A 26,023-nucleotide genomic window follows, 5' to 3' on the forward strand; every position below is an offset into this window, starting at 1 on the left:
AAAAAAGCTGGGCGTCAGAGGTAGAAGACATTTCAGGAAATCAGAACAGCACTTTTGCAAGTTAGTCAACTTGAAGATCATTTAAAGGGTTTTCATTTAAGATAACTTCTTGAACTTCACTGAAAACAAAAGAGGATGCAGAATCTAAAGGTACTTTTCTAACCGTGTAGAAAAACTTCAGAGTGTATTTAAGTGTTCTCTGGAAGATTTTGGAATTGTCATTGAAAAACTAGCCAGGAGGTATTTAAGCAAGTCAGATTCTTTCTTATGAGAATAAAGCAGAGAACAAACTGTCATTTACTAGAACTATTACCTTACTCGATAGGATGGTCTATTTTTAAGAGATTGATCACAAACCCAATAAAAATTCAGATTTCTCAGCTGTGACATCAACACCTCTACAAGACAAAAAAGAGGAAGAGGAATTGCAAGAACACAAAACCAGCATTTCAAGGGCAAATCATTGTTTGAGAAAGGGGAGGGCAAAATAGAAATAGTTGTTAGCCATCGCCTAGCTGTCCTATCTCACCTTTGATTGGATCAACCCTCCTCAAATAGGGCAATCCAGGATTATTAAGGGGCCTACTGAAGAGAAAAAACCCCCTAGCTATGTAGACAAGGTATTTTAGGAGTGTTACATATACGGGAAAAAGTAGGAAGTTCACAAAATGGAAGAAAATACGTTGCACACATCAGAATTCATAAAATAATTAGTGTCTGGTGACATTATATTTTACAATACCTTTACTCATTCCTTCACAGAAACAGAGTTCCACACAACCATTTGCTTGCTACACTGATAAGAGCAGGTTTAGATTTTTCTGTATACACTCTGTAGCAAACTAAGTGAATCTTCTCAAAATTAACTTCCTAACAAGGTGTGGCCTTTCGAAATTATTTTGGAATCACTTTCAGATGCTAACGTGTCACTCGAGACCGAAACACCTTCATTTTCTTGGACACCAGAATCAGTAAGTGCTAAGGTAAAACTGGATGCATCCATGCATGGAAGACTGCAATCTTTTCCCCCCTTTCAATATAACCTTGTTCTTTTCACACCATCCAACAGCAGTATGCTGAAAAGACCTTTCACACATCCAGACAGTCTGAGATCCAGCCTTAGTGCCTCATCCCATCTTTTCTCTCTTTGCAACTACCTGACATTTGGCCAACAGAACACATTAAAAATGTATCCAATCCATGAATTTGCGGTTTTCCTACACAGCAGTTGTACATTTCCAGCTTTGAAGAGTTAGCTCTTGTCATGTCTATAACTGTATTAGCTGAAGCTAATTATGTATTTCGATGGCTGAGATTCAGTTGGCAAAAACATAAGCTGTTTTTCAATCTATTAAAAGTCTGTGTACACCTACCACTTTTATAAAACACCAGGACCCAAGCACCTCAAGATTTTTTTTTGTTTTATTTTGCATTATTTATAAAACATTGAGAAAGATTCTTCTTCCCTCTTGGATACAAATGATTATTCAAGTTCAAGATAATCCTTCCATTCGTTGCCTTCGGAATTTAAATTTTAAAAGCAACAGCTATGCTGCAGTAACTGTACATGCTGTCATCCATGGTTAAGATAACACAGTATATGCTGAGATGCTAAATAATAACAAATTAATTTGAGGTTAAAGCCATCTGCATTTCTCCCTGCTGCAGCTCTTGGCAAGAAAAATAAATAAGTAGTTAAAACAATTTTTTATTTTTAGTGTTAAGGATACCTAAGACTTTGCCCTGATCTAAATTAAGTGTCTGGAGACCGAGATTCTTTGAATTAAAAGAGACAGAAAAATGGTTTAAATGTTCAGATACCTCCTGGTCTTGGATGGAATTATGAGTGTCTCTTGTTGTCCATCTAACTGCTGTTTCAAAACATGCACTTCAAGATCACAAGAATACACCCAAGAAAATATTACTACTACATGCAACTGATTACAGATGTTTTCCTAAGCATACTTTGGAGTGAATTTGAATTAAATACGGTAAATCCCAGTAAAGGTGTCATTCCCATCACACCTACAGGTGTCTGAAGTGATACGTAAGTGTAGTGCCATTAAAAGTTGTATAACCTTAGAAACTAACTGGAATACTACGTAGCTGCATCTCCAATTTCCAGATCATTTTTAATGCATTATAACCGTTAGCAGGGTTGAGTTGTCAGACTACTACTACTACAACTCTAAGTTGCTTTTCCACAAAGAGACAGGCAATTATTTTAATATGATTTTGAAACAGTACACTTATTCCCTAGTTTTTAAAGTCCATGTTGTTTAATCACAATCTGTTTAAAAACTAAACACCTCCTTCAGCAGCAAAGTCACTAGAAAATAACAGCTTGATAGCAAAACAAAATTATAAAAGCCAAGAGAAAAAAGTTAGCTTCACTCATTCTTTAATCTTGGGCTGAGACAAACAAAAGAAAGATGAAAGATTAAGACTGATTTTAATTCCTTCTTCATCAAGAAGGCCACAGATAACACAAGTAGCAATTCTGAAATATTTATATCCATTTATTACACCTAGAGCTGCAGTTTACAGTATTCCTGATAGCTTTTTTTTTTTTAATCAAAGCAATCCTCAACTCCGACAAGCGCTACGGACCTGCGGGCGCTACCCAACAGCTCCCTTTAGCCTGCCTGTAGGCAGCCAGCTTCTGCCTCCACCCGGACCCCTGCCTGCCATGCTCTCAGGTCTCCAAACGCTGGCTTCCGTCTCCTCTCTCGCCGAACGCCTTCGGCTGCATCAGCAAGCTGCCGTCCTCGCTAAACCATAACGGCAACGCTCGGAACGGGGCGGCCGAGGGCAGGTTCCCCGCCCCGCCCCCGGCCTGTGCAGCTCTTCGTCCTGACCTACGGGTTCAGGTCAACGGATCCGCCGGGCTGAGCCTGGGGATCAGGAACGAGACTTTCCACCCACACGGCGCCCGCGGAGGGGCCGGCCGGGGCAGAGCCGCCGCGCCTCCCCCCGACACCCGCTTCGCGTCAGGAGAGCGGGCGGGGACGCAGAGCCACAGCCCCGGCATCCCCCGCCGCCACCTCCTGAGGGAGGGGGAGGCCACGGAGACGCGGGGGGAGGCGGGCCGACCCCTGTCTCACACACACACCCGCCCCCGCCGCTCCCCACACTAGCAGCCTGAGGCGGCCCCGGCGGTCCCGGCCCCGGCGGGCGGCAACCGGCCGATGCGAGCGGCGGTTCCCCGCCGGCAGAGGGAGCCGGCCCGCGGCCCTGCCGGCGGTCTCCCGGCGTGGGGCGGGCCTGCCCGCTGCGCTCACCCGGCACGGGCCGTCCTGGAAGACGCGCGGGTCTAGGTTGCAGGCGATGGTGGCGGTGGGCAGGTCCCGCAGCGCCACCGCTTCCATCTCGCCGTCAGCGAAGCTCCAGGCCGTCTCGGTCTCGGGCGGCGGCAGCAGCAGCAACACCTCCTCCTCCTCCGCTTCCCCGGGCGGCAACGGCTGCTGAAGCGACGGCTCCTCCTGCCCCGCCGGGCCCCTCCCGCCGCCGCCACTGTCCATGGCCGGGGGCGAGCGGAGCCCCCGCGGGGCGGGGCCCGGCGGCGGTTTCGCCCCGCTCCTCCCCGCCCTTTTTGTTTCCTCAACCCCCGCGCCGGTTCAACCGCCGCCTTCCCGCCCCCCGCCTGCAGGGCGCACGGCGCCGTGTGAGCCAATAGGAAGCCGCCGCCGCAGCAACAGGTGGCCTGCCCGAGCTAGGCGCTGCTTCCGCCATCTTGAGTGAGGGCAGCGGGGTGCGAGGGAGCCCCTGGGTCGTGGGGCGGCGGCACGCCCGTGGGAGGCAGGAGCTGCCGCTGCCCGGGCGATCGGGGCGGGGTGGGGGCGAGGTGAGCGAGCCGCCGAGGTTGGGCACACGACGGGTGAGTGGGGCCGTCCGTCAGGGGTAATTGCAGGGACCCAGGGCCAAGGTGACAGGACAAGGCCTGCTGCAATGGCACAGCTGTGTTTTGCAGCACGGTTGGAGCACAGAACAATGTGTCTGGGTTTAGAGAACAGGGAATATTGTGCAACAAGCAAATACAAAAAAACCCTTACTCAAACACTTCGAAGTCAGCATTGTGTACATGCTGTTTCTCTTATCTGCCTTAAGGACACGCCAACCAACCCTTAATGTCCTGCAAACAGTTCACTGAACAAACAACAGAAAGGAAGCCTAAGGAAAAAAAAAAAAAGCTGTAGCAGTGTTTGGCCAGTTGTATCTCCTCTTGCTGGGGAATGATGAAACTAATCTTTACCCTTTCTTTGTACTTTTTTCAAAGGTATCCTATTTCTGGGCCAAGACCAAACATGTTTTAACTTTAAAATTTGTGAAAGAGGGCACGTAAAGCCATGTCTCTGTCCTTTTCTACTTACTTTGAACCTGAAAGATGCATTTTCTTACAGCCTTCCTCTTTTCCCTGTGTCAAAAGGCTGTAAAGGACAATTGCACCTTCCCTGGCTACACTCGAGGATCTGCTTGTGTCAGACGTTCCTATGTAGAAGAATAAAATTTATCTAATGTGCTTATTTGTTTAGTCCAACCTAACTAACCTAGACGAACACTTTTCTTACATATGTCTACGTAGCATCACCTTCTAGGAGAAGACACAAAAGTGAGCTTCAGAGGTCGCAGGTTTTTTATAAAGTTATTGTGACATTCACCCATCTACCTCAAACGTCCTATGCCAATACAAGGATAACACAGAATAGTAAAAGGCGGTAAGGAGGGGGAGGATGCTAGGTAGTAGTTGGCAAAATACTAACCAAATATCCTACCCATGCAGGGCTGTGTAAGAAAGAATGAGGTCTGAAAAGTCATAAGCCTGTTTCTCACCTAAGAGCTGCTCAAGACCAATAGGAGGCTACTAGTGAAAGGTACTTGAATTCCGGTAAAGAATGAGGGCTGGTGGCAAAACATGGGAATTCCTTCTTATCATGAGAAAGCCTCTGAGGGCCTAATCCTATTGTCATTTCCAGTTACAAGAAACTACTCAAAGGCACGGGTGAGGAGATATTTGGTGTTTATACTATAGCTTAGAGTCCCAGGGCTTGCTTAGAAAGCAACATTTAATCATGCATAGTGATTTTGTCATCAGGCATCATATGTCCAGAGACTGAAAAAAAATTATTTCATCTCATAATGTCTGGTATTCTAGATCACAGATTTTTAACTCTGTTTTTGTAGATAATACGTGTTAGTATGTACCTGGAAAAAGTTACTATGCCAAATACAGGATTGAGTTTTGTAACCAGACTATAAACATATTGTTGCAGGCTATGACAGGTCACTTGTTCAGCAACATTAATAAATTACTTAAAATATGGTACAGCAAATATTATGGCAGATGGTGTTCAAAGTAGAATACTCTTACAGATCTTTCCTTCCAAAATGCAGCAACATTTTGGTGAAGTAAAGAACTTCTGAAAAACTAATATTGACAGTTGGGAATGCTGTATCACCTACTGATCTGCAGTGTGCAAAGTTTAAAGCTGAGGCAACAGCCCCACTCCTCAAGATACTGCTGTTACCTTATCTTAAATTAGCACTGCTGACCTTTTTTTCCAACAGATCAGAGACTTGAAACTGATTAATTACTTGTCTCAGCCAATTTTAATGAGATCTTGCAGGGTGCAACAAGGAGAAAAATGCCACGTGGAGAGATAATCATTTGCATTCTGCCTCCTCTTCTGTTAAAAGTTTCTTCAGACTCTATAATCTGTTTTGAACCATTTAAGCCCTTTTTGTAGAGATAAGCTCTCATCTTAGACACAGGATATTTTCATGATCAGTTGTGCCAAGTGACATAAGTCTGCATGTTCTCACAGCAGTTTTCAGAAAAATTCAGACAAATGGTATCTTAAAAGTCACATACATGAACAAGCTGAAACTTTTTAATGCTAAATTAGCATTAAAACCTCCAGACGAGGTAATGACTTTTTAAACTTTATCCTTTGATCTCAGATTTGCTTCCTGACAGGAGTTGTGACACGCCTCTTTGAGGAGAAGCTATCTGTCTGTATCCTCTGCACCAAGAGCTCTATACCCACTACAGGAATCTTACCTGAGGGATCTGAATGGAAATCTGGTGTTACATATATTTAAAAACTTGCAGACATGAGGCAAAACTCGCCAACAACAAATTCTGGTAATTGCAGCCTGCCATCTTACTATTATGAAAGCTGTTGAAAAATATTCATCTACCCATCACTGGTCTAATGGCATAAGCGACCCCCCAGCTGGTTATTGTAACTTGGGTATCTGATTCATGAGTGAAAATAAGTTATTAATGATATTCATATCATAATAGCACTTAAAGCTCAACTGGGATCATTATTACATTGTACCAACCGCTGCAGTACTCCACAGATGAAGAACCAATCTGCCCTTGGAGCTTAAAAGTTCAAATAGACAATTCAGAGAAGGCAAGCATTGCTGACACTCTACAAATATGGCAAATAAATAAAATATGAAGTGACACCACCCCCCCAGCATTAATTCAGTCATAACACTTCAGCGGAAAAATCAAACCTGGGGTTTAATGACAGACAGATCTTTTCTTTTTGTTACATATGAAGGGAATGCAACGTATGCTTTTGACTGAAGGAGCTGGTAAACCAAGAAGAAAATAGATTTTTGCTCCAATGCTCAGCATTGGGATAGAATACATCTTTCGATGTAAGTGACAGTGATTAACAATAATGATTACTTTACACACAGGAAAAAAGATTTCTGGGATAAATCGCTAAATGCGCACTAGAACAGTGCCATGCAAATTTTTTAAACAACACACACTACCATCTAGTGGTAGAAAGAAAAGCATGAAGGATCTCAAAAGGCTACTTTTATTATGTGCATCTGCAAAAAAAATTCTCGCTTCTCAAGTGAAAAGTAGCTATATAATCAGCACAAAAAACCATCAAACTACACAGAACTTGATTATAGCTAAATGAAAAATGTTTGGAGATAGACTGAACATGTGGTCCTATGGGTGACTTCACTTCCTAAACACGCATTTAAACAGCTGACTTATTTAATATTCCTCAGAATAGGTTTTCATTGCATCTCTTTAACAGCTACACGTAGGCAGATGTAGTTAGCAGTTTAAACACATGGCATTGGGATCAGTGACAATACTTAAGAAGATTTTGAGGTTTTTCTGCATAGAAGCTTATTCACAAGACAGTTCTGCAATCATTCATTGGCTGTAGGCTTTAAAAAAGACTATGCATATCTAAAATACCCATATATTAACATTGAAGATTAATTTTGGCTATCAATAACACAGTTTTCATTAAAATAAATTTTCTGTAATTACCCCCATATCCTGCAAGTACAAAAGCACATCCTCAGTTACTTCCTCGTCTTAATGTTGAATTGTTTGTACCAGCTGTTATTTGCATAGGTGTAACAGAAAATCTTTTATTTCTTAATCCTTAACCAAATAACCCCCTAGATTTACAATAACAAACGTCCAACATTTTCACAGACTTCAGAGCTCAAAGCAACCCAGTCATCCATTTGAATCTAAAGGATGGTCAAAAGAACTTGATCCATACTCATACTTTCCCCACAGTCAAGCACGGCACACCGGTGTATGATATGGCAATTTAGGTATTTACTTCATTTATCTCGTTAGATCATACAGACTTCATGAAAGCCTGACTGGTCCAACAACACTGACTTGTGAGGATCTTCTTTGGGGTCCAAGGAAGGGGTTCTCAAACTCCTATGTGGAAGGGCATACCTTAAGTGTGCCAGTCACTTTTTAGTTCATTTGCTCCAAATTCAGTTCTTCTGTTGGAGGGGAAATGCCCACCCCTGATTCATTCCCAGAGCCAGGAGGCCCCTTCCACACAGTGGTGGTTCCTTCACAGGATCCCCAAAGAGCTTTACCTCTTATGTTTCTTATAGCCTCCTGAAGGCCTTGTGCTCTAGGAGGTTTCACTAAAAATCCTACTCATTAAAGTCTTCAGTTGACGTCTTTCAAGTGCTTATTATCTGCCAAGCCGCCCCTCTGGGTTAATTTCTCACAGACAGACTTATTTCCCTTGAAACGGCCTCCCATAGCCAGAGGGAAGTCTGACCCTTTTTAAGGCAAGCCAGTCATCTTAAAGTGAATATATAAAGTACACAAAATCTCACTACTTTAAACTCAGTTTGAGCAAAGCATATGCCCTGAAAAGGAAACAGATATAAAGAAAATTCCCAGTCTTATTTAACAGTTTGCTCGGGTGTTAAATGCTGTTAATGGTACGTTTTCTTTCTAGCTTAAATTTGCCTGGTTCTCACTGATAGCCGTTTGTTCTAGTTATGTTTTTCTCCACTGCAATAAAATGTCTCCTGGTGCTTGTTGTTTTATGTTGGAGTCCCTCCTCACTATTCTTTTTGTTCAGCTAAGCAGAACCAGTCCTGCAAATCTTTCAAGACTGTTTTTCCTCTTAGAGCTGCTGGTCCAGGTTTCGTGCCTGATCTGTGCTTCTCCCAGTCATGCTCCCTTTCCTTCCCTTGACTTAATCCAGACATCCTAAAGGATTCCCTTTTCAGAGTGTCATCACCCTTGCCCTCCGAGTGTCTGGAGGCCATCCAGTGCTGCTTGCCAAGCTCCTGCCATACATATGCAGCACCATGCCCCCACCCTGCCTTTCCTTCTGGATGCCCGCAGTCTCCACAGCTGCTTGCTTAGCTCGGCCTCTGTCCACCGATCATTGCAGCAACCACGGTAACCAGGTGACCTAAGCGCACTTACTCCAGTTTGATAGCCTTCCCCAAGCCTTACCAAGTCAAACATACATCTTAAAACACCATTACCACAGGTTTGAATTTTGTTGACTTAGAACAATTTGTATAGATCACTTTTCTATATGTTTTTTGGTCTTTGTAGCCAACAGCACTCAAGCTGCAGCCTGTTTCATATCAACTATCTACATTAGCTATTTCCAGCTGTATTAACTGAAGACACCTCATGACTCTGGCTCTCATAGCAAAATGTCTTCAACAGCACGACTGCTGTTTCTGATAGCAGTTTGGTGCACTGCATTTGCCAGTACAACACCCCATCCTTTTGTTTTGTTTTTTTCTTCTTTAACTTTTGCAGACTGATCCTTTGTCTCAGAACCACAGTAGTGAGAATGAGAAAGCAGAGTGATAGCCTTTCTGTCCCATATTGTGTAGATGGGTCTTTTATAGAAGGACCTGGCACCCACAGGAGAGGTGGGATTAGCTGGAGTGTTTTTCAGAAGAATTGCTAATATTTGGAAGAGTAGTTGTTGTCCCAGGGCAGAGAAGAAACATACAAATAAAATGCTGTTAAATAAAATAAATACAGTGAAGCTACGGTTTTGTTACCTTGGTGTTGGTAGGAGGCTATAAAAAAGGCTTAAGGTGCAGAAGCTAAGGCTTGTTAGGGAGTCTTTAAAGTGGTAGGTAAAGCTCATGTAACTGATTCAGATCAGTTGCTTTGTTAGATGTCCAGCAGCACAATCTCTTCTCTTTTATATGTATCTCCCCCTTTGCCCACGGTTCGTTATGCTCTTCCCTGCTGCTGTTCTCAGTAAGACGGTAGGTTGCTCTGGAATGCATCTTTATATTTGCATTGTGCCTGGCAGGGTTGGGCTCCCAAGGTCACTGCCACCTTTGGATGCCACCCCAGATCTTACAACAATACGCGCTTCATTATAGTAACACAGCAGGTTACCGTGTACCTCTTACTGATTTTTAAACTACGCTCTGGTAAGTCAGCTCCTAAATTAGGTAGAAAAGAGTAATACAGAGGAGAGGTAAAAGAGCCGTTTATTTCAGGAGCAATCAGTAATAAGCCTGATTACTGATTTACCATAGAGCTCATTTACAAGTGCTGTAGAACAAATGGGTTTTGTCGGTAAGCACTTTTGAAAAGGAACAATATATTTAATACAATTTCAACGAAACCTGTGTCAAAGCTGTTAATAGGAGGAGTAAGGCTGGATTCTTAATCCTGAGGAAAGAAAATGAAAAATAAAAAAAAAGAAAAATAGGTAAAAGACAAAGGAATGAAAAAGAAAAAGAAAAAGAAAAAAAGAAAAAGGAAAAGGAAAAGAAAAACAAAAAGAAAAAGAAAAAGAAGAAAAAGAAGAAAAAGAAAAAGAAAAAGAAAAAGAAAAAGAAAAAGAAAAAGAAAAAGAAAAAGAAAAAGAAAAAGAAAAAGAAAAAGAAAAAGAAAAAGAAAAAGAAAAAGAAAAAGAAAAAGAAAAGAAAAAGAAAAAGAAAAAGAAGAAAAAGAAGAAAAAGAAGAAAAAGAAGAAAAAGAAAAAGAAAAAGAAAAAGAAAAAGAAAAAGAAAAAGAAAAGAAAAAGAAAAAGAAAAAGAAAAAGAAAAAGAAGAAAAAGAAGAAAAAGAAGAAAAAGAAGAAAAAGAAAAAGAAAAAGAAAAAGAAAAAGAAAAAGAAAAAGAAAAAGAAAAAGAAAAAGAAAAAGAAAAAGAAAAAGAAAAAAGAGAAAGAGAAAAAGGGGAAAAAAAAAAAAGAAAGAAAGAGCAAGAGATTGTAGCATAACCTGCATGCGAATGAAATAAAATTAACATTAGTGAAAAATGGATCTGGGCCCATCCAGAAAAAACTGTGTGTAATTCTATCCCAAGGCAGATGGTGCTTGCCTTCTTCGACAGTTTCCTGCCCTTTATCAACACTTCTAGAGCATTATGCACCAAAACTAGCTTCATTAAACACCTCCTCAAAAAAAAAAAAAAAAGAAAGAAAGAAATGAAGAGTCGGCTGCATAGATGTCATTGGGTTTCCACATTCAAATTAAGCAAAAGGAAAGTAAGGCTAAAGAGGCCCTTTGAGATCACCTATTGCAGCCTCTCACTACAAGGCTGCAAAAACACCTATTTCTTTACTGATGATATGAAAAGCTATTTTCAAGGCTATTATTATAGTGTATAAAAATATTTCAGAAAATTCTGCTGAAGTGAAAGTTAAATATTAATTTATAGAGAACTACATATAGATGTGATCTATTTTTTCTAATGAACTGAGGAATCTAACACTAAATGTAACAGTCAAACTACAAATAATACGACACTGGTAATAAAAGACAAATTATCACTGTACCTCTTGACTTCACTTGTAACTTACTTCCATATCAGGTAGGCATTAACTCAAATAATTGTATGATTATTTTGAAATCTTTCAAGTTTTATTCCCCAAATCTATAATTATTTTTAAAGCTATAATAATTTTAAAAGTCCTCTGAGTTTTGCAAAGAATTGTATTAAAAGCCAACTTCAAGTGGAAATGGTATAGAATGTGCCTTTGTTTTACATGGGAAAAAAAACCTGTTAAGACCTATGAAAGGTAAACTGAAATTTAAAACAGAAGCAAGAGTACAGAAAAGATCAAATGAGCTGTAATTAGGGATTATATTTTAAGAAATTATTTCAAGATGCATCAGGCACAGTAAAATAGGAAACTAATTTAAAATAAATGACAGTTTAATGTAGTAGGAATTAGAATAATAGAGGAGTTCAAGAAGACCTAGACACTTTATTAAAAGTGAAGAAAATCTCTTGGACCTTAGAAAAAGCTTTGAGTTATTTCCAGGTTCCACAGTAAAATGCTCTGATGGATCTAATTAGGACTTCATATACAATTTTGTAAACCAGGTCAATGTGAGAAAAGCAACATTTATAACACAGAAAACATGAAACACCAAATGTAGTTTATCCATTTAGTTTTGAGTATATGTCCTGGGCACTTTGCAAAACAAGTAAAGGCATGTTTTCCTCTCTGAAAAGCTTTTATATTAAGGACTAGTTTCCAGATGCCTTGAGCAGATGAAATTCAGCTGAAGTTGGAGCAGTTTGTCACTTTTGAAAGCTCATGCCCCAAATTCTGTGCCACAGTATGTGTCAGAAAATAGCGGGAGGCAGGAACGATGAGGATGACAATAATGAAATCACAGTTACTTAATAAGACCCAGATCCTTGCAAAGACTCTTAGCTTTAAACATATCAGTAATCCTATTGAATCATGTGCAAATCAAGATGGGCCTTTAAATAGTGGGGTGTGCACACCCTTCCCTAAGCAATGGTGCATGAGGTAGGGAACAGGAATGGTTGAAAGGCGTTTGAAAGTGACGTAGAGGGGGGAGTTCAGCAAAGTAAGTTTGATGGGGATTTCCCAAGCAGAATCAAAAGCCTGGGCAAAGGCCTGGAGTTGTCCAAAACGAGAGCAGGTTGACTTCAAGCCAGACATACTGTTAACGACAAAGTGAGTGCTGAGCTGGTGTTATTATTTAGCTAGCAAGGAGACAATATAAGGCTCCAGGACAGTGATCAGACTTTCTAGGACCTTGATGCTTCTGAGGCACTTCCAAAGTTAATTCCAAACCACTACTTATTGAATTAGATGTGATACTCGACAATAAAAAAACACATAGAAAGCCTGTTTGTTATCTGGACTGCGGCACATGGAGGACATTATTGCTTTATTAAAATAGTACTGCTTTACAAAAATAAAAGATAAGAATAGGAAAGTCAGTTAGAATGGAGAATGAACAGGTTTTAAGTCCTTGAAAAAAAAGTAAGCAGTACAGAGTTTATTTTTCAGAAAGCTTTCTTATTGATAGTCTTCTGATTTTTTTTAACACTCGGCAGAATGATTCTTTCAGAATTTAAGTACAGGCTGCTTTGGCCCCTGCAGCTTTGTGGAATGCTGGGAATTTGGGGAACTGAGTAACATACAGAAGGAAGAGACGGACTGGTGGTATCTGGCAAGAAGGTGCACCTACTCTCCCTCTCTGCTTTTTCAGCCTTGGTTAGAGGTAGCTTGGCTTTCTGGGCTTCCTAGCTCAGCAACCAGGGGTTTTCCCCCCTTGCATGTGTACATCCCTACCTTCTTCCCAAGCAGACTGCCTCTAAGCAGCTGGGAAGGGAGCCGATTGCCCCTAATCAGCTTAGTGCTGGGAAGCTCAGAACTCTAAATACAGATGGCATCACCGTGCCCCCCCTCCCCCCCGCCCCAACCCCAACATGCAGCATGCCACTGCGATTTTCAGCGAGGCATCTCTCCCTCTTAATTTTGTTTGGGTGGACCGAACACCCTCTCAAACACAAAGCAGCAGAATGCCACACTGACTTCTTGACAGAATTTTAAGAAACCAGGGACAAGCATAGTGAATATACATGTATTTTGAAAGTAGTAAAAATTACAGTCCTCCAGTACCATTTTTCACTTGCAACTTTGTTCTTTTCCATATTTGAAATAACATATTTTAAATAGGAGAATACAGAACTGGTTTACAAACAAATGTTAATAGTTTTGGGTTTCCTTTTTTCCATCACAAAGGGCTAGGCAGTCATATTCTTATATGGGATAATGTTTTATACCACAAGTAATTTGTGGAAATTCCAGTTAAACCACCAGCTGCAATAAAAATAATGCAGAAAAAGTAATCAGGATTTGGCCCACTGTCCATTTTCACATTTCAGTCTGCAGGGGAATCACCTGGGACAGGATTCATCTCATATTAGTTTAGAAGTGTCCAGCACAGACATCATCCCCTTGAGTCAGTCACTCTCAGGTCCTTCTACAGTCAGTATAGAGAAATAGGCACTTTTCTGTCAAGGATCAACCGGTCTGCTTTAGACATCTATCTTGGGATGAGAAGAATCATTTCACTGACTCTGCTCATTAGATCTCTGTTGGCTCTAGGGTCTGCAGACATGCAGTTTGTACCTGTGTATGTTTGCTCTGATCAATCCCTCCCTCCATCCCATGGTGGAGTACCTAATTAAATGCCACCCGATTTCCAGAGGCTCTGTTCACCCCTATTTCACACAGAGTTCAGTGCAAAATACCAGTTACTCAGCATCTGGCAGAAAAAAACTAGAATTCTAACTATGTGCAGGCAGCTTTTGGCCTGGGGATATGTAGCTTCGCTTCTGAAATGTGGCAAACCCTGGGAAAAGCAGATGCACACACTTGAAACAGCTCAACTTCAGCCAGAGCAGGCACCAGGGAATAAGCAAAGCAAGCTTCTGTGGAGAGGCAGTGACCTGCACAGGGAGGCAAAAAAGCCTTGCTGGCTCCGTTACCCCAGTTCATTTAGGGCAAACCATTAAATATTTGGCATTTGTGTATTTCGCATTGCACAGGACTGTGAACTGTAGTTGCAGAGGCATGAACAAATATCCTGGCCTGCTCCCTTTGCGGTAGGGCTGACCTGTCCCTGGAGTTAGGCAGGCTTTCGGAGACCCTTGTAATGCAAGATGCATTTTTTCCTTACCTCAGGCTGCCAAAACTACAACCTTGATCTGCAACTGCCTGTAGAGTCAGGGAAGGAAAAGAAGTTATGATAATCCAAGCAAGTACAGCCTTATTGATAACCCCCAGTGATATAACTTGTTTGCTAACAGCATATAAAGGGATCTCCATGTTGTCCACTAATGTCTAACATCTGTGATATTTAATTACCTGCACTCATCTTTTAAATGAAGAAGGTGTGCATTAACCCTTCCTGAAGTTGAACTGAGAAAATAATATTTATTAGCTGAGGACCTACTTTAGAAACAGATGGGGTGTAAACAGCTTGAAGGTAGTGTACAGGAGTGTGAAGCAGGAGAGATTAAATTGTTAAGTAATTGAAGTAGAGGGGAAGAGTGTTGAATGCAGAGAGCGCAGAACAACAGAGGTCCAGCGCTCTGGAATTTCACTGGGACAAATTTAATTTTAATGGTGTATTTCCAAAACTGCCTTTGTGTAATCACAACACTGAAGAGCGACAAGGAGCAACGTTGGGCTGACTGGCCAGCTCTCCTCTGAACTGTGCCCACCCCATCCCTCTTTTTACCCTGTCTCTCAGCTCTCTGACTTCCTACTTTGCCTCACTTGCACGGGGACCTCACGGCATAAGCACCAGCAGGGTGACCTGCTAAAGCAGCAGCATTAACCCAGTGTCTGCACACGTCATTGCTAGGTCTCAACTCCAACAGAATTAGAAAATGTCTGTTCCTGTAGAGGAAAAACACAGCAAGCAAACACACAAACTATTCAGTCATTACTGCATAAAAATGGCAACTGTATCAAACACTATAAACTTTTCTCTATCCTACAAAGAAAATTAAAACTTGGCCCTGTCCACTGTTAGTCATTTTCTGCTTTGCATTTGCAGACTTCATGCATATTTAAAGAGCTAATCTTTTGTTATGCTTAAACATTGTCCAATATTAATAATCAGGTAGTGTTTATCACTGAAAGGGTTTTTTTTGCTGGCCTAGAAATCCTCACCTTGTTTTGTACTAAAAGGTACAGAGCAGGGAATAGACAAACAAAGAAAAATAGGGTACTGGTGTTAATGAATAAGCTCTGCAATGAGTAAGTACAGGCGAGAGACAATCGTCTCTCACGTAGCTCCACCAGACCAGCAGGATGCAAGTCCAGTGCCAAACTCACAACCTGAACAAAAACTGAAACCAATACCCAAAGGAGGTATTTAAAGAAGTGTGCACATCCAAGGGACAGTTGAAAAGAAGAAGCACATAAGAACAAGCAGCTCCAGTGGGCCAGAGGAGGCTGTGCCACATGGGGCTGCAGAGGGAACCCAGCTGTCGGGGCCCATCAGCCACCAAAGCTGAGCAAAGCTAAGCTCATGGGGACTGGGAGCAGGAGGGGGCTTCTCAAGGGGTGCAGCTAAACACAGTATTCATATAAATGTAGCCAGCTGACTTCAGTGGTTGCATCCATAACCTTCAACCATTTCTCCTTCAAAACTCCCACTGTTTTTATGCCATGGATGTTGCTTTGCTGTTCATTCCCACCATGAAAACCTGAGGTGAGCCTTCTTCCTTCCAGCCAGTGTCCTATCCACCACTGGGCAGGAGACAACATGGTAGCGCTCGTGGATGGTCTGCACAGTTGAAGACTGCTCTGTCTTGTATCTGAAAGCTTTGTAAGATGGGACTTGAGTTGCACCTGGGGGATGTAGCCAGCCTTCAGGCCAAGGGTTAAGAACCCTTCAGGAAGGGTTAGGACAAGTAAACTCATATTATCCATCTAGAAATAGAGATGACTGAGATGTCTCATTCTACTGATGTCAGAACCCACACGAAAGAAGTGAAATAGTTGCCTTACGATGGGTCCAGCTGCAAGACCTCCATTGCCAGATGCTGAGCCTCCATTGCTAAATCTTCAGGAAACTTCCCTTCTTACCATGACTGCCCCTGTCCTTTTGCCTCACTGGCAACACATCTCTGGGCAAGCATAAATTTTATGAAAAATACCTGCAGGATTGTTTATTTATTTGCCTGTTTGTTTATTTTTATCAGAGCAGGTATTTGACCTGACAGAATGATTTATTCTGTAGTATATCCCATCTCCTGATGGCTACGTCTTCTCCCTTCCCACCCATTCCAACCCCATGTTCAGTCTGTCCTCACTCTTTCCACTCTGAAATACAAAAAAGTGTTTTTATATACACGTACATAAAACTGCTTAGCTGCGTGTTTTTTAAACACGATACCTCATTCCCGTCAGCTAACTTTTCCATCCACTGTTCTCTCTGCACCTAGAAAACTAGGACTATTTTCTGATCCAATAGCATAAGTAATGCTTTCACATAAATCACTTCTGAGAAGAGAGGGACTAGAGTGGGCTGCATCTCCTAGAAAATGACTTCTTGCCTACAAGCAAAACTACTGAAGCTTATCCTCACACTGGAACCTGCTGATTTTTTTGCGTGTGTGAAGTACTTCCATAAGCCAGAGAAATTACCAAAAGTGTGAAAAGGTTACTTTTATCTGGGACAGAAGAAGGCCTGTGTGATGAATCTGCAGCTGCCTTACCCAAACTACAAGTTACCACTTCTTTCACACCAGCTGCCTGCTCTGCTCAGAACACGGTATTTCTCACCCCGTTTAAATGCAAACTCTAGCAGAGGTGCATTGTACTTGGCATGGTCACGTGTGATGGAAAGCTACTTAAAAGTATTCAGATTTGGCTTTTTTAGACAGTGTTCTGATGTTCCCACTTACAACTTTTGCAAGTTGATACGGATACCTTTTCTTTCTTAACGAAGTTTGGTGCAGCCCGGAGAGGGTTTGGGAATACATTTCAGACACTGTATAGCTGCTGAGATGAAGTATTGGTTCATCAATATTTTTAAGAAACCGTGCAAGACTGTCAGGGCTCTGCCATTTTCAGTGTATCAACAGCGTTGTGGGGATCAGTGGTTCCCTTTGTAAACCTGGATTTGGAAAATGGCATCCCTCTCCTTGTTCTGGAGGCCAGCAAACCCCCAGGGACTGGGTGGCTGCCAGCGGGCCCAGGGCTTGTGGGTGCCAGGCTGGTAGCTGGGGAGAGGAGCAGGGCGTCAGAGGGGTGCAAGAGACACAGCGCCTGAGGCCGTGAGCAGCAGCGAAGGGGAAAAGCAAGGGCAGAAATGGGGCTCGGGGGGCTTTCGGGTGGGAGGTGAGGCCCGGGCAGGGCAGGCAGCAGGTCCTCGGCAGCTGTGCCCAGCCAGCCGCGGTGGGGCCGCTGGAAGGGGCTCGGGGGGGTAACCTTTTCGGCCACCCTTTCCAAAGTCTCCGGTCCCGGCTGAGCACCTGCAAGCAGCCGGCAGGCAGCCAGGCGATGGCCGAGGGGAGGCCTGGCAGCGCTTGGTGCCACCACGGTCATGCTCTCGCCGCCTCCTCCCGTGCCAGCTGCAGCCAAAATCAGTGGAAAGGAGATTTACCGGGGCGGAGAGGTCTGGGCCGGGGGCGGGGTGGGTGGAGCGAAGGACACGCTGGCCTTGCCCTGTGCGGGGGAGACGCGGGAGGAGGAGCGCGGGCACCTGTGGCTGCCGCCCCGACGCACACACACCCCCACACCCCCCACACCCCCCACACCCCCGCACACACGCGCGCCCCCGGGGGCGGCCGTGCGCAGGCGCCGCCGTCCCCGTCCCCCCCCGTCGGTGCCGGGCGCTGATCCCCGGCGGCGGCGGCTCCGCTGGTCCCCGTTCGTCCCCGCTAGTCCCGGCGGCCGGACGCGCCCGCCCCGCTGCGGTCTTGGGCATGGCGGAGAGCCCGGGGCGGCCCGGCGCCCCGCCGCCGGAGGGGAGCGACCTCCCGCGGGAAGGAAGCGGCGAGGAAGCGGCGGCGGCGGGGGAGCCGCAGCCCGGGGTGTCCCCTGAGGGGACGGTGGAGCCCCCGGACGGGCCCTCCCCCGGCGAGGCGCCGCGGCTGAGCGGGGAGGCAGCGGCTGGGCAGGAGCCGGCCTCGGTGGCCGTGCCCCCCGGGGACAGCGGCGGGACAGGGAGCGGCTTCTCCGGGGGGGCGGCGGAGGCCTCGGGTGGGCCGGGCACGGAGCAGCAGGCTCCGGCGGGGGCTGAGCAGCGAGACCCCGCCGGGGCCGCCCCGGCGGGCGAGGGTCTGCCGGGAGGGGAGCCGGCGGCGGCGGCCGCGGGGGTAGACGCGCCCGAGGTCTCCGCGCCGGCGGGGGGAGACCCCGAGGAGGCGGCGGCGGCGGCCCCGACGGGGACGGAGACCGAGGAAGCAGCGCCTGTGGGGACAGACCTCGAGAAGGCGCCCATGACCCTGACGGGGACGGAGTCCCAAGAGGTGGAGGCAGCCCCGGCGGGGACAGAAACGGAGGAGGCGGTAAGGGAGGCAGCCCCAGCCGGGACAGACCCCGAGGAGGCGGCGGCGACAGTCCCGGCGGGGACAGACTCCGAGGATGCAGTGCGTGAGGCAGTCCCGGCGGGGACAGACCCCGGGGAGGCGGCGACAACCTCGGCAGGGAAAGACCCCGAAGAGGTGGCGGACACAGAGCCCGAAGAGGTGGAGGCGACAGGCCCTTCGGAGACGGACCCCGGAGAGGCGCTAAGGCAGGCAGCCCCGGCGGGGACAGACCCCGAGGATGCGGCGCGGAAGGCAGCCCCGGCGGGGACAGATCTCGAAGATCTGGTGCAGGAGGCAGCTCCGGCGGCGACAGTCCCCGAGGAGGCGGCGGCGACAGTCCCGGCGGGGATAGATCCCGAGGATGCGGCGGCGGCCTCGGCTGGGAGCGAGGTGGCCCCCGGGAGCCGCAGGGAAGCGGAGGTGGCGGTGCCGGCCGGCGGTGCCGCCGACGGCGGACGCCAGTCGCCGGGCAGCCCCGAGGGCGAGGACGGAGCGGAGACGGTGGGGGCGGAGTGGGGAGCCGGTGCCCCGCCGGTGGCGGGAGCGGGGGGCGCGGCCCCGGGGCCAGGGGAAGGCGACGCGGCGGCGGCGGCGGGGCAGCGCGGCGGGTCCCCGGGCCCCGAGGGGGGCGAGTGGGACGCGGCAGGTCGGAGCCTGAACGGTGTGCGGGGCCGGGCAGAGGAGGAGGAGGACGAAGCGGGCTCGCCGGCCACCCTGGAGGAGGAAGAGGAGGATGAGGAGAAGCAGGAACATGATATTTCACTCTTCGTCAAGGTAAGGTGTGAGGGGCTGCTGGGGAAACATGGGTTCGCGACCCTCCCCTCCTCTGGGAGCCCGGGGCAGCTCCTGTGATGAGTGGCATTTACATCTGGCACGCAAAAGTCCAGCCTGGCTAAGGTGATTTGGTTATTAACACCCAAAATAAACCTGCCTCTGGCTCCTCATTCCTTCTGCGGGCAGCAGGCAGGACAGGACAGGGCTTCCCGCACAGTGGCGAAAGGCCAGCGCTGCCCGTCCCGTTGGCCCTGGGGGCTGGTGGTACTGCTCAGCCCAGAACCCAGAGAAGTGCAGACCTGACCTGCAAGGTGGTTTCCCCATAGTTGTCCCTCATGTGCTCTGTGCTGTGTTACTTGAGAGTTCTCCAGGTTTAAAGGGAAAGGGTATACAGGGATCTCCGTTTCAGTGGAATCGGGCTCTCCTGTGCCCTCCTCACTGTGGGGCTGGGACCCAGCAGCATCTGTTTGGAATCACTAGCTGCGACTTGTGACATAAGGGATTTTAAGGTCTTCAGAATACAGTAAGAAGGGCACACAGCACATCATGGGGGCTGAGGTGGAAGAAATTGGAAAATATAATTTAAAATGCAATATTGGGATTTTCCAACATGAGCTATGGTCAACGCTTAGATAATTGTCCCAAAGCTTGGCAAGGCTGGAATCAGAGAGTCAGTAAACTGCCCAGCAGTTTGGCATCCCTTGTGGTTGTCCAGTTTGTGTATGTTTGGTCAGGGAAGGTTTATGTTAGAGGGAAATGGACAAAAAAGATAAAAATTGTAATGGTGTTAAAACTGATTTCTGGTATTTTATAGTACAGAGCTTTAGAGTTTCTTCCTAGCCTGTGCCTGGAATCCCACCAAAATCAGTGGGACTCAGCATGGAAACAGCATCTGTCCACGGAGGCAAAATATCAGATGTGAAACTTCTGTGTGTAGAAACCATCCTAAGGTGTTTTTCTTCCCTCTTCTCTGACCTCTCTGAACTAAATGAAGTGTGGAGCAGGGTGGGATATTTTTCTCAGAGTAGCCCTGAAACAAAGGAAGTGAAACTAGTGAAGCAGAGGGCGTTTGGGACCTTCTCCACTACAAGCCATACCTCCCATGCAAATAGTCCACCTCCTGAGTTGGCCGAGGCTAATTCTGTAGCAGCTGGAATTAACAGTGAAAAAAAAGCTCAGTGCCAGCCCTTTGGGTGAGAGGGGGTGGTTAGGGCTGAAACGATGTTTGTACCTTGATTTAGCCCACCTCAGTGCACAATCGTTTTTTTTCAAGGCTGAGCCTCTGAAGTATTTTTACTTGAAAAAGGCTCAGGAATGCTTGGAGGCTCACCCATAGCTGTGTCGGACCTGCTGGATAATGCCATACTGGAAAGATGAAGGATAGTAACAGCTGATGTTGGTGAACACTCCCCAGCCAGTCCCCAGTTTAAGCAATTCCTTAACACACAGGCTGGGATGGATTCTATGGTCTAAAGGCAACTCTGTATGTCAGGTTGGTGTACAGTAGCTAGATGATAACGCTGGAGCCAAAATCTGTGATTTGTGTCAAACGGCAGGAGCTGTTACTGTTGAGCCTGGCAGAGATGACTTATGAGCCTTCTGGCTCACAGATCAAGAGTCCCCTTTGCAAGGACACTTTTTTAACTTATTTATTCTCTTTTTATGCTCTTATATCTATCAGGGAATACCGGAGGGCTAAAGTCATAAAGGCTACCTGTGCATTATTGCACCTGGTGCACACTTTATGGAAGAACAACATGGCCAAAATTGGAGAGCAGACTATAATAAGAGCATCTGTTGTGACTCTGTAGCCCCCAAGTATTAGGATTAAGAATGTTTTTGAAAATATTTATGAATTAATAGAGAAGAAGGATCGTTTTCATGATTGACTTAGCATTAGTAACTTAAGAACACCTTGAAAATACTACAGCTGCTTTTCTGATGATTTTGGTGGAGGAGTGTTACAAAGCTTTTACCTCACCTGGGGCTAGATTTTTTTTTTTTTTTACTTTAAGATTGGCACAAGTTCCTCCAGTTCAATGCAAGAAAAAAGCGCCTACTGGAGAGTTCAGCATCTCCCCACTCACCAAAATATGCTGGGGCTGCAGTGCTGGGAAATGAGAAGCACTTCTCTTTCCTGCTGTTGGGCGAGTTCATGTTTGTGCTGCTCTTGCTGTCACCTGGAGACATGCTTGTGGAGGAAAGGGGATATAAAAAGGGGGAGGTTGCAAGTTCTCTGTGGTGGCTTAAAGCAGTTTTTAAGAGCACATGCATAATGCTGTGCCTAAATAGGTGCTGATGTATTTTGATGGGAAAAAGGGGGAGAGTGGATTCCAACCTGGGACAGCATGATCTCTAGTGTTTGGGGATTATTGAGTGTATATATCTGACCACAGCATGTGGTTCACAGATATGATGCTCCTTCGTTAGCAAGTGCTAAAACTCAAGTGCTAAGGAAGTGAGAAGACGATCCAAACTGAATGCAAACATTCATTTCCAGCCTGAAACACTTCCCTTCACATGCGTGATCACCTCTCTTATGCTCTATCACTATTCTATGCTTGCCTATTAGCTCTTACGTGCTTTTAAGATATTGACACCCGCCTCTACTTTGCAAGTGCCACTGACCTCTTTTCACCCTTCTGCTGCGTTTCTCAGCAAGCGCTTGTCTACTTTCTGCCATGCAGCTGGGGGCGTCCTTGTAAATATATTATCCATCAGCTCCCTGACCTTCTTCAAACCTCTGTTTAAAACAATACTCTTCTGTAATGCCACTGGAAACTGGGCAGTGATGAGGCTGTTTAAAATACCGAGATCATTGTTTGTCCTGTTCAGTACGACCCTAATCTCTTTGTCATCCCTATTTCTGTTTGTTTCACCTGCCTCTTAATTTTTGGCTTACTTGTAAATGGTCAAGGTGGGGATTGTCTGCCTGTTATCTGTGCCTGCATGCACAGTGCTAAAGATAGGAGGTCTGTGCCACGATTTGATAACACTATACAAATACCGAGAAGTGTTAAAAGCAAGTCCCATAACAGGAGAAAACTCACAAGGAAATAATACAGCAGTAGTGATTGAATGATCCTCTCAGTTTCCTTGCTAGGGACTATTACATTAGGCTTGGCAGACAGTAAAGTACCTGGTAGTCTTTCAGTAATAACATTTTGAGAATAGGCAACAGAAGCATCACCATCAAAAAGAAACTTTTCAGATATAACTGTATGATGAGCAGTGTTCCTTGTTTTTACTGTTGTTGATAAAGCTTGTTCTTTTCAGAGGTTTTTTTCCCCTCCTCTTCTGCTTCCTGCTGCTTTGCATTGGTTCATTTAATTTTGCATGTATGTGTTTGAATATTGTGAATATCATGTCACCTCGTGTCTCCCATGGTGGGGTGGGTGGCAAAATTCCTGCTAGCTCCACAAGCATGGGTACCAGCAATTGTGCTTTTAAGCTGATTTGGATTGCTCTACAGTGCTATTTAGTTTGAAATCAGACACCCAGGGTTCAGTACTGAGATCTGATGATACCTCAGATATTCTAGCACTTAGCAGGGTCGGCAGCACCTATGGGTGACAATGTCCTCCTGGACCAGCAGCTCAAAGCTGGACAGGCTACAGTGAGGCATCTCCAAAGACAGCAGACATCTGTGTTTGGGCGTCCGAACTGTGCCCTTAATGAAGTTGAACTACGTAAGACTCCTCGGCTGTAAGAGCAAGGCTGTATCAAAATTGCTTTGAAGGTTTCACTGGGTACCTATTTAATTTCCATATTCCCCATGAAACAACATGTACCATGTATTTCCTTTAGATAGTAATTTTTGACGTTTCTGGTGTTTCAAACTCAAATGTTCGCAAAGGTCATCCAGATACACTTTCTGATCGGTCTTTGGTAATTCAGCTAAGTATATCAGGCACTTTGGGTAGGACACTGTGGATATTGAAGCTTGCTAGCTGGTCATCTAAGGTCAATGGTATATGTAGGCTTTTTTTTTTTTTCTTGTGTGGCAAAAGCCCTTTATTTGTCAGAACATGTCTGTAAATGACATAAATTTATCTTACTATTTGAATATAGTAGAACTCTCACCAAAATGATTCAGTTAATTTTAAGCAATTTAAACATTTATGTAGGACTTAAGAGTTTATTTCTTAATTTAAAAAAAAAAGCCTCCAAGGTTGCTACCAATCAATTTTAAATTTTCTTACAGACAGAAAACTTAAACACCAGAATCATAACTGTAGATTTCATCATTCCGAAGATTTCTAGGGATAGTGATTTATCTGTAAGTGTTGCACACAAACAGTTGGCCAAACAACCCAGCTTCAGCACAAGGCCTTCTCTGAGATTGCTCATCTTCCAAAACAATTCTTGCTTAGTTTTTAGGTTAAATGATATGTAGTAAAAGCTGACCATAAACCTAAGGTAATAGATTTTATCCAGATAAAAGTAATAGGGTTTATTCAGTTTTGTGATATTCTTGGTCTCTAAATTGAAGTAATTTATTTTGCCTCAGAGAGTTATTTCATTCCTACCAGGGACCAAGGTTACTTTACTTGCAGCATTCCTGAGATCTGCTTGACTGACTTGATATACTTAGAGGTGTGCTGAATTATCAAAAGTGCTGATAAACAAGAAAGAAAAAGCCTTGCTGTGAGTAGAGACATAGGAGTAATAGGTACTTGCATCTGTGCCTCCAAACACCACAGTTAATATATCCAACTTAAATGGTAATGGGTCTTTAGAGTACAAAAAAGAATCTCCTTTTCTGTGATGTGATGGATCTGTGGTTTATATATACCATACATTTAAAGTATAAACTGAACTTCTGGGCTTTGAGTATTGTAGCTGAGAAATCCATGGGCAGATCCCTGGACAAACCTCCTAGCCTGTATGCCCATTCAGTGGACACTGTGCTGTACCTGATGCTGGTTGTAAACATTTACAATATAATCACTGAGTAGGTATTTGTGCTTAAGATCTTGATTTTTTTTCTCATTGGTGCAATCAGTCTGTAAATCAGTTAGGTGAGTATGGTTTATAAGGAGAACAGCTGAAATCCTTTATCAAAATGAAAATAGACAGGTATTTACTGCCCTTTATAGTGTAGATTCACTGTAGGAGCCCCGTATTTAGATGACCTCGGGAAGGTGAAAGTAAAGATATGTGTGTGTGGAGTTAACACTAGCTTTGTATTTATGGATTAAAAACAGTTTTTGGGAAAATTTGGGTACTGGATATTTATCCAAGCAAAGGCAACTACCCAAAGCTTTCCAAAGGTGAGCGCATTGGATTTGTGTGAGGCTACAGAAGGCCAAAGTGTTGTGGAATGAGCAGGGAAGCATTTGGTATGGTTTGAGCAATGGTAGGAAACAGACAGCTGCTTTTTCCCTACCAGTGCTGCTGCATTTCACTTTCCATCAAAACCACACTGTATTTTCCCTGATGAACAGATCTGCTCCTTTCTCTGTACTCTCTGGTTTTCTCCTTCTCAAGCTACATTTTGTGTACCTTCTTCAAAAGTAGGAGCTTTCCTCAGGTGCCACATTGCTGCCACTAAAATCCTGTCCTTTTTTCATATGCTGTTTCCCGCCACCATTCTTTCAGATACTGTGTTTTCCAGTTGGCTATGGGACCTGTCTGCTTTTATAACTGAGTAGTTATGAAAGTTATCCCAGAATAAGGAAAAAATCATTCAGGAGAAAGCCCATTTCCTGGAGCAGAGCACGAGCACCATGGAGGCTAGATCTGCTGAAACCAGAATCAAACTGAAGCTGGTCAGGACTGAGCCTTGTGGGGCTGGCCAGCAAACCCAGCATAGCCCTGCTTTTCGGGCTGCTGGTTAATTATCTCTTTGTATGGTGATTTTGATTCTTTGACTGTATACAGCTGTACGCAAAGTACCAAATCAGCCGAGGTGTGTTTGTTCAAAGACGTTTTGCAGTTTTGTTCCCTGTTTTGTCATACGAAGCAGAAAACTGGCTCCCTTCCCATGGGTGTTTGCCCTTTCTCAGCTACTTTTTTTTTTCAGCTGGAATATGGGAATTTCGGGTTCCCTAATGCAGCTTAAGAGGAACTGGCATTACAGATTCCTTTCATAACTCTTCAGGTTATTGTGCATGCTGGGTGCACCTGCAGCAGTTTTTCTGGGAGCCGAGTATGCTTCCAGCAGTCTTCAATAAAACTGTGCTTGGGAGGGTTTGGTTTGAAAGGCAACATTATCAATCTTTTTTTCTGGAAGAGCTATGCAAATATTTTGAATGTGCAATCTTTTTCATTTTTACTTCTCAGGCTTTCCTTTCTGGTCTTCAGGTTGTCACCTTTTCAGAGCTTAGACTGCTAAAAAGAAACAAGATTCCTTGGAGCCTTTGACTAAGGAATAGCTTTGAAAGCTACACTGAAAGTAGTTTTGCTGCTTTGCTCCTGGAGGGATGCTTAATGGAGCTGTGGTGTCCTCTGTTTGCTTATACCAGTGTCAGTTCTGACAACAGACAGCTCAAGTCCTGTTCCAGAAAGACACAAACCAACAGGTAGACGTAAGTGATCAGAAGTGTGAAGCTGCATCTAATTTTTTTTTTTTTTTTGTATGATCTAGTCATACTTCTTGGAGTCATCTTTTTGTCCA

At 44.8% G+C, this 26,023-nt stretch overlaps 2 protein-coding genes across 2 annotated transcripts in view; one reads left to right on the forward strand and one right to left on the reverse strand.

The window, feature by feature from the left end:
* RCAN1 (regulator of calcineurin 1) overlaps positions 1-3,613 on the reverse strand; it is a 41,113-nt gene extending 37,500 nt beyond the window's left edge. The window contains exon 1 of the mRNA XM_064471311.1: positions 3,282-3,613. Within this exon, the coding sequence (XP_064327381.1) occupies positions 3,282-3,521 (240 nt within the window). The 5' untranslated portion in view covers positions 3,522-3,613. The remainder of the gene's footprint in view (positions 1-3,281) is intronic.
* Positions 3,614-17,875: 14,262 nt separating this feature from the next.
* CLIC6 (chloride intracellular channel 6) overlaps positions 17,876-26,023 on the forward strand; it is a 33,189-nt gene continuing 25,041 nt past the window's right edge. Inside the window, exon 1 of the mRNA XM_064471329.1 lies at positions 17,876-19,404. Coding sequence (XP_064327399.1) covers positions 18,025-19,404 — 1,380 coding nt within the window. The 5' untranslated portion in view covers positions 17,876-18,024. The remainder of the gene's footprint in view (positions 19,405-26,023) is intronic.

Source organism: Phalacrocorax carbo, chromosome 1 (assembly GCF_963921805.1).
Source record: "Phalacrocorax carbo chromosome 1, bPhaCar2.1, whole genome shotgun sequence".
Classification (NCBI taxonomy): Eukaryota; Metazoa; Chordata; class Aves; order Suliformes; family Phalacrocoracidae; genus Phalacrocorax; species Phalacrocorax carbo.